At 30.8% G+C, this 15,605-nt stretch overlaps 2 protein-coding genes across 2 annotated transcripts; both read right to left on the bottom strand.

Moving 5' to 3' along the window:
* Positions 1-995: 995 nt before the first annotated feature.
* Positions 996-3,921, bottom strand: LOC122593560. The gene is made up of 2 exons (XM_043765986.1): positions 3,467-3,921; positions 996-2,555 (listed from the first exon to the last, which is right to left on the bottom strand). Exons 1-2 carry the CDS (start codon positions 3,706-3,708, stop codon positions 1,235-1,237), a joined length of 1,563 nt encoding a protein of 520 aa, XP_043621921.1. The 5' UTR covers positions 3,709-3,921; the 3' UTR covers positions 996-1,234.
* A 2,950-nt stretch (positions 3,922-6,871) lies between these two features.
* LOC122593520 (DNA-directed RNA polymerases I, II, and III subunit RPABC5) lies at positions 6,872-9,813 on the bottom strand. The gene is made up of 4 exons (XM_043765938.1): positions 9,693-9,813; positions 9,506-9,564; positions 8,076-8,170; positions 6,872-7,298 (listed from the first exon to the last, which is right to left on the bottom strand). The coding sequence occupies exons 1-4, from the start codon at positions 9,726-9,728 to the stop codon at positions 7,273-7,275; spliced, it is 216 nt and encodes a 71-aa protein (XP_043621873.1). The 5' UTR covers positions 9,729-9,813; the 3' UTR covers positions 6,872-7,272.
* Positions 9,814-15,605: the final 5,792 nt, after the last annotated feature.

Below are 15,605 nucleotides of genomic sequence, written 5' to 3'. Positions count from 1 at the left end.
GTAAGAATTATGATTATGTTAAAATAAAAATAGGATTCTTTTTTATGCGTATTGACATTTTCAACATTCATCCATATCCTTGGATTTTAATACTTTTCGCTTTCATTCTTTCAATTGGATATGATACGGTTCAAAAAGGTTCAATTGTCCGAATTGAACTTTTAAACTAAAGGATTTATCAACGTCAAGTTTAAAAAAATAACCAATTTTTTTCCAAAGCTCTAACTAAACTTTGGTGGCCCGTCCCAAGTCATGCCCAAAACCCATCTAGAGTCGGGTTTGCTGCAACTATAGCATTAGTAAAGGTACGTTGATTGTATAAGAGTTAAATAAGAAAAATGTTCGTATCATTATTTTATTCAATTTTAAATTATCCAGGTTATATCTAATTAAATTAAAGGGGATAATTTTAGATCTAAGTTAAATGATATTGCTTTTACAAACCATAAAATTTATGAGGACTTATTTGACATGTGTAAAAAATGATTGTGAGAGCAACATCAGCATGTTAACATCATATAAGATTTTCCCTTAATTAAATGAACAAAAATGTGGACTTTGTTCATGTATGTTTGTACTGTAGACATATATGTACATTTTGGAACCAATTGGGTATTAGAATAAAATTTTGCATTTTCAATTCAAAAAGAAAAGTAGTAGGATAAATACAACGTGATATTTAGATTGATTAGAAGAGATGATGTTAGTAGTAGACGAAAGAAAGAAACTTGACCTTTCAACCGGTTTTCATAGTTTTAGAAAAACACGTGATGATTCATACACAAATGCATTCATTGTATCTTCATTTTAAGATTAATCAAGATATATATATTATATATGGACATAAAAGTCTTGTAGAGGCTAAGTTAATAGTAGTACGTAACTTAACGGAGTGGTCCGGCAATCCAGTCGGCTTGGTTAATTGGATTCAAATCATTCTTAAGCAAATTATTATAATAAAAGAAAAAAAAAAAAAAAAAAACAAAAACAAGGGATAAAGATATTATTCTAGCTTCCAAATTAGTCACAGAAAAAATTTACAGTTAATTTGACAGGTAGAAGAAATACAACAACATATCCCACTTTTTGGGGGGTACTGTAAGTAGTTTTGATCCCGAAAAATATAACTTATTATATCTTTAACTCAAACTGCACATTTAGGAATAGAGATATTTTATCCCAGAATAAAATAAGATCAAGATATACAACGGTTTTATTACCTCGAAATAGAATGTCAAAAAGCCCATTTTGGTGAGGACTGAACAGCAGTTGGCCGACGAGGCCTATTAGGCCACTGTTGTTCCAAATTGTTTCGTTTCTTCATGATCGATGACACGGTAGGGCTATAATATTCATTACTCCTCTGAGAGGTTGCACCTTGTGAATATACCTTTCTAGCCTGCATATAGCTTCTTTGCTTTTCAAGTGAACGGCCACGGGCCACTGAGCTAGCCTGGATCGGGCCCCATCTGTTGTAATTCACACAGCTCTGACTCCTCCCAACTTGCTGCTGACTAAACCGTCCTCCTTTAGGACTGGGGTAGTTACGGCTCTCGGCTGTTTCTGCCGAATACATGGTTGTCTCTCCTTCACTGATATACCCATTTTGCCCCTCCGAGACCTGGCTCGGGGACGAACATGATTGGACCTCACTCACTGCCCCATTCACCGACCCAGTAGAGGCAACCTCAGCTTCCATTATAGGATTTGAAAGTTTTTTTACAAGCTGAATGGGCACAGTTGGTTTTGCGATCTTGGGAGGGAAATTGATGTCTAAGAGCTGAAATTGGGAGTTTTGGTTTTTGTTGAAGGGAACAGATGTCAATTTTGGTGATTCGTATATCTCAGGTGTTGGAATTCCCTGTACATGAGCAGCTTGATCACGGGCTGGTGTTTCAGCTTTACAACTATTTGTGACTGAGGAAGAATCTGGCCCCGGTAGGTCTTTAGAATTTGGGGTCACATTTGCTGACGACAGAGCTGTTTGATCATTTTCAGGTTCGGTAATTTTGAAAACTTGTCTCATAGTGAAAGAAGTGCACGAATGTTCACTTTTTTGGCCCGTTGACATTAATCTGATTAGGGGTAGTTTTGGTTTGTTGACCAAATCATCGAGGCTCCCCTCCCAATTCTGGTTTAACCAATCACAGATAACGGGAATCGGGATGCCAAATTGCATCGGTAGGTCTTTCTTCCAAGAGGATGTAGAAGATGACAATGTTGAGGTGGATTTTGTGTTTGGAGATGTGGCTAACTTCATAGGATCACAAACCATGAACGAAAGGTTACCATGTGCATCAAACCCCGCAGATCCAGGGCTCCATGTTACACCATCGGTGCAGACCTTTATAAGATTGTCAGTGGCTATAACCACCTTCCCTTCACCAACTGTAAGCTCACCTTTCTCAGTATAGCCTAGAATGTATACAATACTACCCAGGTTCAGACTCGGTTTAGAACAGGTTTTCAAGTGCTGAATCGGGACATTTGAGTCTCCATCCAGGGAGTCAAGACCCACTATTGTTAGATCAAGAACAGAGCTAGTTATGAAAAACCTGTTATTCAATGTGATGGCATTAATAGTTTATTCTGCAGGCTCCTTTGAAAGTAAAACAAAGAGAACATTGTAAAATACTCCCTCCGTGACAACAACAAGTAACCAAAAGTAACTGCCACTTTCAGTTATAGGCAAGGTTTCTATCAACATTCACCGATCTTTACCAATAGCAACTATCTAAAAATTTAAGCGTAGGGGCATTTTCAAACACTAATTGATCTACATAGAGTCTTAATGTCAAGCTTTTCAGATGCAAAACTGATCTAGATTAGCTGAAAAACAGCAGCAAAGTGATGTGTATTACTTATATTTGCAATGGAGCTCATGTTACTAATCACCTAATGGTTGAAGTCAATTTATTTTGTGTTGGAAGTAAAATGAAATTCCGAGTTTAACTAATAAGCCAAAATGTCGAAACCCTTTTTGCATATGGAAATCTAACATAGTTTTGCATTGTCTCATTTTAGTCACTGCAGTATTTTACTTTTTACAAAATAAGTCATCAGAACATGGTTTTGTTACTTTGTGTCTGGTTTGACTAACAATAAATCAGCTTCTAAAAATCATTGTAATGTCAAATGAAAACGTTAAATCTAACAAAACTGTTGCACATTTCAAATGTGATATAATGTCAACAAATGTATAACCATCACAATTTCGGTCTCTAACCAGCCTTGTATATAATGTCAACAATGATAACTTTTATATGAAAGGAAAATGAAAATGAAAATGAATTAAGCTAGCACTTGAATAAAAATTAATCCCTCTGTCTCATATCTTCTTATAGTCTAAGTACATTATTATCAATTAAATCTACATACACACTGTGTAGCATTAATATATAACTAAACCACATTATACAAAAAACATAATCTGAATCTTAAATTTGTAAATAAATATATAAAGTACCTGTGAGGAAGAAGAGAAGCACCGACACCATTTTGAAGGCGGATCTCGGCAGCTTCAGCTGAAGCAACAGAAGGAAGAATAGCGTGTGTTGTAAGTAAAAGATTCCGGTGAATCAGAATCCCAGTGCCGCCGTCAGAAATCACGGCCATGGCGGAACCTTTGCCGGAATATATTGACGCTTTTGTTTTTTCTGACTTAATTCCGCCACTACAAAAACACCATGTCTCCCCTAAAACACCCATTATTTTTTGCTTTTGATTATAATTAACTTTGTTATTGTTGTTGTGAATTGTTTATAATTATTATTATATATAAGTATTATTATACATACAGGGGAATGTATGGCAGACACAGTTGAATGTGTCTAAGACAGACAGACACAGAGTGAGTGAGGAAAGAGACGAGATGCACATGAAAATGAAAATCTTTTTACAAGAAGAGAATTTAATGAATGAACAGAGTCTCAACTTTCAACTAGACACATTGTAATTTAAGGTTACGATTATTACTCCTACTATCTTCATTTTAACGGTTTTTCCTTTTTCTTTTTTTCTTTAATGTAATTGTCACTAACTCATTTTGTTGTATGTATATGTCATTTTTTAATTTTATTTTTTGTTATGTAACATACCCTACAAAGAAAGAAAACTAAAATAAAAATTCTAAAACCGAAAAATATTTTGATTTCTTCTTTACAAATTGGCATATCAAGAAATTGAGTGAATCCTGAGAAAAATTTTACTTAATTCATATTAAATTGACTATGAAATGAAGTTATATACAGCTAACTAGATGCATGTAACAAAGTTGGAGCAAACTAACTAAGAAGTTAGATTAGAATTTGATTTAATCCGATGAAATTGGAATTGAATTTCATTTCATTTTTTAGTATGTTTGGTTATTCAAATATGAAAGAATCTTCATCCGTTTGAATGTAAACATTTCATCGTTTAAAAGAATGTCCATTTCTTGAAAATAGAAAAAGAAATTTCATTCCTTTGGTCACTTATTTTTTTGGTAAAAGATGAATATATATTAGCATCGTCCAAATATGTACACAAAGTATAATAAAGGGAATGTAGGACATACCAAATTTACCATTTATTACTGCTATAAAATTTAAATTAGCATCAAGCTAAGTGCAGTAAAACCGAAGTCCAAACTATGAATTCTGCAACTATTTATTTATCAGTCCAGACATTATCCATCACTTGACTTTTTAAAATATTAGAAACATTCCGTTAAAATACATTCCTTCAAATCCCAATTTTTTTGATAGATTCTATTTTTTTTCAAAAAATATTTTGTGAATCAAAGGCACAATTTGTCAAAGTGGACCAAATTTAAAGTTGTGACTAGGGTTGGGAAATTCACCAATATCCAATCTGTAATAAGTTGTTTATTCATACTTAAAGCAATAGTGATGGAGTATTTTCAAAGATTATTGCTATCAAATCCAGTCAATACTTTGGCAATTAGAATAATAATAGGATGATAATGAAGAAACAATGGCTAATTACTTGTAGAATATTCAAATGGTCCTAAATATTTTTTCTACAATCTGAACTAAAAAATATATATATATTATAGGAAAAAACTTTATAAACAACTCTTCACTCGCTTAAGTTAGTTAAGTACATTCGGGTATTATACTGTGTTTAACTTGTATGAAGTAAAAAATGTATCAGTAAATAATAAATAGAAATACAAACAATATAAAATAAATAAAGAAACTTATGGATTTTTATTTTTTATTTTTTTTATTTTTATTTTTTTGAAAGGCAAAAGTTATGGAATTTGACCGCTTTATTTTTCTTTCCTTGTGAATGGCAATATCCTCCGCAACTTCAATGCCACCATGTCACTCCATCACACCATGTGCATTGCCATACCACCACAAACGATTATATTACATTCTCCTTAAAGTCGCCGACATTTAATTATTTATCTAATATATATACACACATATACGATATTACATTTTAGCATTTTTGTAATTTACGTCTTTTATAACATCATATTACCATTTTCCCCTTTCCATATATAACACTAACCACAATCCTACAAGATTATTTTTCTATGAAAAATGTGAACTAATAAACAACTGAGTATTTTCAAATGTCAACTCCCCTCTTATGAGGACAAAAAAAATCTGATTTTATATGATTAAATATATAACTAATATAATAGGAGTAAGAGTGCACATGTAATTATAGGCTTGTAGAGAGGGACCATTATGTGAAATTAATTTAATAACGCCAACCGTATCCCAACCAAGTTTTTTTGGTATCTCGACCACACCTGCTATTTACAGCGATAGTCGCTGCAAATAGTGCGGACCCCCTGTCTATAATGACAAATCTGGCAAAAAATAACGGCCCCTGTCAGTAATCGCTGCAAATAGTTAGATATGGACAAAAACAACACTATTTGCAGCGATAATCGCTACAACTCATTTTAATCGCTGCAAATAGTCTGGTTTAATTACCAAAAATCTGGTCGGGATACCAGCCGCCTTTAATAAAGTTAAAACTCATTTTAATTATTGCAATATTAAACACTCGAAAGCAACCATGTTACCTTCCCTTTTATAATATATATATACATGATGTCATGATGATGATGATTCATTACTTCATATATATCTCTATCAACCTTGTGGATCTAAAACATCTTGTTTTAGATCATATTGCTTGTTAATGTTACAAGTAAAATTTCTAGGTCATAACGGAAAACGAAACTTTCACCAAATCGTGACATTAGATGAATAAAACATTTGTGAGAAAATTTAGATCGCAAGTATACGCAAATGAGAGAAAAAGAGAGAAGCTTCACAATGTTGGAGCACAATATCATCGGGCTGAGTTTGCACCATTTTACAATTTTATTACGATAAGGCCAACCCGATAGTAACTCCACATTTCTGCAACCAATATTACATGCTTAACTGTGCTCAGATCAACTCGAGGACACAAGATAAACATAAAGTTTTCGTCAATTTCAATTTAAGCAGCGACATTTGGTGCAAGCAATTGTAACTATGCACAAACCACATATGAAATTTGAAATACAGAAACAAAATTTAAGCAGCAACATTTGATACAGGCATATAATGCTTCTAAAGGCTTATGTTAAAAGGTCACAAATACAGACGGCAAAAGCAACTATGCATAAAACACATAAACAATACACATACAAAACTTTTGACGGTTTTATAATTGACTCTTTAAAAGCCTATGTTTGAATGTCAACTGTAATACATGCAATGATGCATATAAAAGGTAGGTCAGATGCTTGTAACCCCCCATATGCCAATTCTCGCAACCTCAAGGCACAAACAAAAACATGTCACATGACAAGGGGACCCTGGAGACTAAACCAATAATGAAAGTGAAAACAACATAATCACACAACCAACTTTTGATATTACACACATATTACAGTGCACAAACTCCATATAGGCAAAGTAATGAAATCATATAATCAAGTATAATGTATGCATTTATATGATATGCAACCAGGATCATCATGTAGGCATGTAGCATCGCAGATTATGCAACCAGGATCATCATGACCTTCTCAGAGCACTTGAGTAATCATATGTTCAGGTAATTAACACGGAGAAACAAAGACAAATGTGCAGTTAACCGTTGCTTGCATAGCTAGATGCCACATAGTTTAAGCTAAAGATACTTGTTTCTAATACATTCTACAATAGTTCTAGAAAGCAATAGAGTTAACCATCAAGTACACTTGTTCACATTGCAAGTGATACAATCCAGTAACATTATCAAGATAGGAGCGCCTCATGCGGTATCAGATTTCTCCAATGCTGCAACAAGACAAAACATGGTTGTTAGGTAACACACATAATATTTGCAGTTCCAATACAACTGGTCAACATTAAATCATGCTGTGAATTGTGAAATGAATGGCTTTTTAACTTTGATGGGCTCAAGGGAATAGCTAAATTAATCCTAGTGCGAAAATGAAAGTTCAAAACTGGAGGCCCAAATAACTGGGCTGCAAACCATGGGGCTGCAAATGAGTCTAGCTGATTCTGAGATCAGCTTGACAACTTATAGCTAAGCTCAAGCACAGCTCAATAGCTCAATAAGCTTTCTTAGCATGGGTTCGGGCTCGACGAGTATTCAGGCAGCTCGAAAAACTCCAACATATTTATATTATTATCCTATTTAACTATTTTCAACTATTTTCAGTTCCCAGTGTTATTTTAAAAATACTTGGAAATCTAATCTATAACAAGGATTGATTCAAAAAATATGCTAAAAAAGAACTTTATCACAAGTCAAAAACCTTTTAGAAAATCTGTAAACAACAGATCTATTAATAACATAATTTGCAAATTCCATATTATAGCATCCTTGTGTATATAGACTCGAGATACTCGATAAGAACCCCGCTTGAGCTCAAGCTCAAAGCCTCAGACTCAATATAAGTTTGAGTAACTAAAACCCCACTCTTTTGCAGCCCCAATTTAGCTAGCCACGTCATGACTCATAACAGAAGTAGAAAGTCCAAATACTTAATGACCCTTCACTGACTTCCAAATATGAGAACATGAAATAAGAATGGATAGAGAGAATACTGTTGTAGTTCAAAAGCTTCTCAATGAGATCAACATGAGTCATAAGCATTCTTCTGCAACAGTAACGAACGAGCGCCAAAGCATCAAGAGCATCCCTTCACAAGTGAAGTAGTGATTGTGATTACAGAATGGATATGCATTAGGGTTCACATAATATATACGCCATAACTTCCTCAACCATTTGTCAATTACAAAAAAGTAAGGACGAGTAAGGACCATATGTACATTATCCATATAAAAACACTGGAATTCTCAACCATGCACTAATATTGTCGCATCAATGTAACCAAAAATATCAGAATAAAAGGCATATTATACATGTGTCTACAAACTTTCTGAGGAGTCAATAAGTATTTACAGATTTCAGGTACAGTATAATAAGCCTCAAAATGTGATATTCCGGCCTAACATTAACATGTATCAATGAATGGGTATCTTCTACAAAGTAAAAATAATCAAGAGGCAACAAAAAGACGCTATTATTATTACTTAATATATCATCGTATTGAAAAGACGTACTCTTCTGGTCTCTCTCAAGTTAAAGCCTAATGGGCCAAGGGTGAAATAACTTAACTTTCTACTATACAAATACCATATGATGACTTCACATCGGGTGAACAATTGCCCACCATAACCATGAATCATGTACCTCATAATGTTATGCATACACAATTAGTGCCTACCAACTTGACATGTTCGAACACTTGAAAAAAAAGCAATACTGTAACTCTCATTTTCACTTGCAGAGTTTCAATCAAAACAAATTGAGAAAAACTCCTCATTGATATACCAACCATCTAGAAATCATATACCATTAGCATTTGATATCCATTTTTAAATAACAAAAAAAACTATTTCATTACAAAAGTACTATACGACATGCAGTCGGGTCCAGGTAGTTTTAGCGACCAACTATATAGTTAACGAAAACCATGAAGACCTTAACATGAACAAATCACAATATCTAAACCTCAACCGCTGCAAGCAAGTTTCATATTGCGAAAGTCAGTCCAAAAACATGTTCCGGTTTAACTTGTTTTATGGGCTTATCAGGTTATTAGAAACTTAAAAAGGTTAGGGGCGTTTAGCTGAGGAAAACACCTCCTGTTTTCCATTTTTGTTTGCCAAAAAAAACATGGAAAATAGAAAACGCAATCAAATCATAGTTTTCCAAACAAAAAAAAGAAATTCCAAGAAACACTTTTTATTTAACCCTTAACCACAACTTGATAAACGCAAAAGCTATAAAAAGGAGGGAAAAAGAAAGAGCTTATTAATTTTGTGAAGTTTAGAAAGAGCACGGAAAATAAGCTAAACCAAACGGCCAAAAATCATCGTATAAAGTATAAACCCTAAGTTATTATTTATTATATTATTAATGTATATATAAACTAATAAACGTTTGCAAAAAAAACGTAGAGATAAATTACCCTTCAGTGTAATCAGATTGGAGAAGATCAAGATACGTGTCCCATTTGTTTCCAATAACCTACACAACAACAACAACAATAATAATAATAATAAAATTAGTGAATAAACTAGGGTTTATGATATACGGAGGGTAATTAATGATATTTTGACAGTAAAAAGGAAGGTGATGATGGGGTTTATTTTTACCTTTCCACAGGTGAAGCAGCGAACAGGAATAATCATCTTTTCTTTTTGCCCTGGTTTCGCCCAATTCAAGCTGCGGGGTTTTAGGCAGTAGGTGAACTTTGTTTGTGTGTGTTGTTTTGGGTGTGAGTGCCGGTTTATATAGTCCGGCTAAGCCCTACAATTTGGAAATTTTATTGCAAAACCCTTTGAAAGAAAGAATTAATATTTAATAATTAGAAAAATTAAAATGTTATATGGGATTTCACTGGGCTTGTTTGTTTAACTAAATGGATAAAGTCCTATAAAAACATATCTATATGAATTAAGTCATGACTTTTTAATTAAAACATTATCAAACATTATCTAACTTTAACACATGTTAAACATCATATAACTTATCTCCTTAAAAACAATGCATTTGATACAAGACTTATCTTTATTTACTATCATTTAAAACAAAATATCTCTTTCTTTATTTAATTTTTTTATCTTTAAAATACTCAAAATATTCTTAATATACAACTAACTTTGTTTACAAGCCTATTAAATACTACATATACCCTTAGTTAACTAGTTACAATATTTACCTCTAAGTTCCTAAAAAAAATTACATTGTCATTTTACATCAATAACCTACAATACTCACTGCCGACAAGAAATCGTCGCCATCATCACGTTGTCGCTATCTACATCGCCACCGCATTATAAATATTTTATTATTGTGTTAAAAAAGTGAAAATTGGTAATTATCAGTTACTCTCTCCATCCCAATTTAAATGACATATTTTGAATTTTAAAGTCTTTTTTTGTAGTTTTGACCGTAACTTTTTTTAATTGTGTTATATAATACTTGATATAAAATATATAGATAAATTAAGTTTAGATGTATTTTTCATTAATATAACTTTCATCGGGTATTATATTAAAATAATATATATTTAGTAAATCAAATTGGACATTTAAATTGGAACAAAAGGAGTATATACTTTGTGCTATTTATTTTTTTGAATGTTATTTAACTTTTTGAATGTGTCACATTCCAAAACCCTAGAGGTTTTCCATTTCGATTGTTGTGATGATATTGCATTGTATAATGTTGACAAATTTATGATAATAAGTCTCTAAACACCTTTATTTAATAATATATTTAATGTATATTGTGCAATGCAGTGTTGTTGGTATAACGACGACGGTAATGGTGGCGGAGATGGACGTATGTGACGGTATGGTGGTGAATTCAAAATTAAATTAATGTAAAAACAATTTATATGGTTATTTGTGGGGTTGGAGGATTCATGTTGTAAATTATTTTATTGACGATATTAAGTAATGATTATTTCAAAGTATGAATCATTTAAAAGGATAGCAATAGTTTGTTTTATATATAAGTAAAGATAAAAAAATATATTATAAGTTATAATGATTTATCAGTTAATTAAATTAAAAAATAATAATATTTGTTATATTTAGACTTTCATGAACTATCTTAATCATTTTAATTCTTTCTTAAACTATATAATCACTTTATTTATTTATTTATTTTGTCGCTTAATGATGCATCATTTGTTTATCAAATGTGGTTGTTTTAATTTGACTTAAAACATGCTAGATATATGTGGTTGAGTTTTATGGCAGCAAGCAACATGGTAGCTTAAATTTTTTATGAGTTATTGAACGAAGGAAGAGGTCTTTTTAATTCCATCAAACAAGCAAATTCATACCTATTTGCTGAACCAACACATATGTAGCAAAAAAATTGATGCCTCAACTTCTCCATCTATAACTTTAACTATCTATGTTTTTTTTTCTCTTCCTCCCCTCTTATTCTTTTCAACGACGACGAGTTTTCTACCATTGGCGTCCTTTCAACAAGGTTGGAGGACGGGCTCGACGAGCCTTACTAAGAACGACCTAATGAACCACAAGTTTAAAAGTGGTACTTGAGATTGCTTTCAGATACAAATCCATGACGTGATCCATAGGATTCCACTACGCCGAACATCCATTCCCCACCTTTATTTTTATTTACTTAATTCAAGTCATATAATTGTACAAATATTTTTTAATGTACTCACAAACCAAAAAAATCATCTTAAAAATTGATAAGAAAAATTTTTATTATATTATATACTACATTTTAATATTTAAATACTATACGTGCATAATAACTACAAATAAAGAATAATGATGAATCAATCCAAACTTTTTTAAAATCAACTATATATACATTAAGATAGATTGCATTTTAAAGACTAAAGTAACATTGAGTTAATTCAAACCTACATTATTTTAATTTATAATTGGATATTAACCTAACAACAATAAGTCGTTTTTTATAAGCTTTTATAAATCAAAACAAAAGTTATACAATAAAGAAAGATCTATTAAAAAAAAAAAAAATCGTACAGGTGGGTTATATACATTGTTGTCATTATTGAGATTTTTTGTTCTTTTCCAAATTTCATGATTTTTCTTCAAATTTTATTGTTTTGATTGTGCACAATCAAATCTTAATTAGTTTATTTCCACATTCTGAGTTTATTACTTGAAACACACATCCAAAACCCCTATATAACTCACATGAATCTATAAGCCAAAAGTCATTTTATCCAATTTTTCATTTTTTACTATTATGTTCTCTAACAAATTGAACAATAGGTTAAAGTTTAAAAATTATTTGCAGACTTTCCCAAAGTTTCAACATGTCGATCACAATAAGACCATATACGAGCGAGTGAATGAAATGGCTACAAGGAGGGTGTACCGCAACTCAACTATATTCATATACATAAGATAAACTATATTATCAAGTAAATGTTAATGATCTATGAAGTATGTAAATGTAAATGTAAACCTCATTGAGAGGTTATGTGATTTAATATTTACAATTTTAGTTTTAGTGATTTAGGGAATAAATATAAAAAATGTAAATGATGTAAGTGAGGTAATCTAAAGGATAGAATTTAATTTATTTTTTTTCATTTAATGGTTGTGACTTTTTTTAAATAATGCATTTTAGGGTTGTTTTATTATTATCTATTATATTAATAAATAAAAAAATTTATGACATAAGATTTTTAAAATTCTCTTATCTAATACTCCATACATCCTTTTGATTTAATTATGACATCATTATAATATTTAAAATTCAAAATATCATTCTTTTTTTATATATCATCAATATAGTTTTTAATTAAATGTCTACATTATTGTTATGTAATATTTTAACCACCTAAATTTTTCGTTACTAGCACGGTACTCGCATGTTGCGCCGGGATACCATGGTAAAGGCTTCTCATGCCGTGATAACAAATAAAAATAAACGTGGACAATCAATTAAACAATAGCATACGATGGATAACGTAAATGCAACAACGACCAATGTTAATCTAAAGATAGTAGGAATTAAAAAAATATCCAAAAAATCTCTGTATACGCAACCTGCAACTTAAATGTAAAATTAAATATGATCGGGGTCAGCCGTTGTTGGTTGCAACGGCGTTAGCGGCTGCAGACAGCGAGTTTGGAGCGCGACGCGTTTGGGGCTGTGTATGCGAGCGTTGACGATTTTTTCTTTTGCCCGATGAAGAAACATTGGTAGATGGACTGGTTTTGGCCATTTAGGGACACAATATAAAGATTGAAAGGTATTCATATGGTGATATGAAAAGTTTTGTGTGAAATAAAAAGTATTTATATGCAACTCAAATAAATTATGACATTTTAATTATGTAAATTATTATCAAAGAACTAAAAGATCGTTTGAAAAGTTTGAAAAAGTTGGAAACTATTATGCAGTGAATGAAGTTTGAAAAGGTTGAAATTATCATCATCAATCATCAATTAATACGCAGTGATCAGTTATCATCTTAATTTTGGAAACTTATAAGTGATAAGAATGAAGTAATTGTGGACGTGATTTTGGAAACTTATAAGTGATAAGAATGAAGTAATTGTGTGCAGGAGACGTTTTTATGCTCGATAATGATTTTTGGGTGATTTATTAATAGCTGAGGGCATAATAGACATTTTCCCTCCTATAACTTTCAACAGAGCTATATTTTTTAATATAGACTAGCACGTTACCCGCGCAATGCGGCGGTGATCATGGCGGCGACGATATGGTGGCAGGTGCGACGGTTGGTGATAAATGAGGCATCGATTGATGTAGATTATTGATATAAAGGGTTAATGGAGATATTTCAAAAGATAAAGGATTGATAGTGTAACGTAATCAATAATGTTAAGGGGTAGTGTAACGGAAAATATTTTAGTGCTAAGTGAAAATATTATATATTTTAAGGGTAGTAGATTAAAATATTACATGGAAGGGCATTTTAGACATTTTCCCCCATGTAACTTTAAACATGGGGGTATTTTCTTTAATAAGTAGTATAGATAATATGCTGAAAATTATCGTGTATTTCGGATAAAAGTTTTACTTGTATGTTTTTATCAACCGTATGTATTTTAACGTTTGTTTACAATTACACAATTTTTGTTTATGTTTAGTTTTGTTTTTTTACATAATAACTTGTCACAACTTTTCAATTTATTTAACAGGTTATCATACATTATAATATATATATTAAAAACAAAGTCTCGAAAATCGTGTAAAGAATAATATTTTTTTATTTTTTTTATTTTCACCACATAAGTTTCAATATTTACATTTTTAGCACTAAATTATAATATTTTTTTAGTAAAACTTTTTGTTCTATTTATTTTCACCACAAAACTTTCAATCTTTACACTTTTAGCACTAAACTATAATATTTTTTTAGTAATAGTATACTTTTTATTCTTTTTACTTTCACCACGGAAGTTTTAATCTTTACACTTTTAGCACTAAACTATAATACTTTTTAGTAAACTTTTTATTCTTTTTATTTTCAACACAAAACTTTCAATCTTTACACTATAATATTTTTTAGTAAACTTTGTATTATTTTTATTTTCACTATAATATTTTAACTCTTTACACTTTTAGCACTAAACTTTCATAGTTTTTAATTTTCTTTTATTTTAAGATACAGGAAAGCGTGTATAGAATAATATATTTTTTATTTTATTTTTTATTTTCACCACAATAGTTTACAAAAGTTTTAATCTTTACATTTTTAGCACTAAACTATAATATTTGTAGTAAACTTTTTGTTCTATTTATTTTCACCACAAAATTTTCAATCTTTACACTTTTAGCACTAAACTATAATTTTTTTTAGTAATAGTATACTTTTTATTTTTATTTTATATTTTATTTTCACCACAATACTTTCACTCTTTACACTTTTATAACAAAACTTTTATAATTCTTAGTAAACTTTTTAATCTTTTTATTTTCACCACAATATCTTAAGTCCTTACACTTTTAACACTAAATTTTTCTACTTTTTGATAATCTTTTATTTTAATTACAACATTTTAACCTCTTACACTTTAACAACAAACTTTTTAACACATATATTAAAAAGAAATGTACGGGAAAACTTGTAAAGAATAATAAAGTTTCTATTCATTTTATTTTCACCACAACATTTTAACCCCTTATACTTTTAGCACTAAATTTTTATACTTTTTGATTTTCTTTTATTTTCACCACAACATTTAAGTCTCTTACACGTTTAGCACTAAACTTTTACGCGAACGACTTTCACTTTCACACAAAACTTTTATAGTTCATTTTTTAACTAGCAAATGTCAGTTTTTAATAATTTGAATAATACATGTTTTTTTCAAAAAGTTTATATATGACACATTATCTCTTGAATAATATTTTTTATTAAATCGTTAACAAATGTAATGTCTTCCAAGACAACGTTCGGGTGACATATCTAGTTTTAATATAAGAACGTATTTTAAAGTTACACGGTTAACATTCTGTTCATTTCCAAAGAGTAATTAGCTGGTTGGGAGATAAAAAGAAAAACTTTA

This window comes from Erigeron canadensis, chromosome 3 (assembly GCF_010389155.1).
Source record: "Erigeron canadensis isolate Cc75 chromosome 3, C_canadensis_v1, whole genome shotgun sequence".
NCBI classification, from domain to species: Eukaryota; Viridiplantae; Streptophyta; class Magnoliopsida; order Asterales; family Asteraceae; genus Erigeron; species Erigeron canadensis.
The sequence above is the reverse complement of the archived record's forward strand: the minus strand, read 5'-3'. Positions and strand labels throughout refer to the sequence as shown.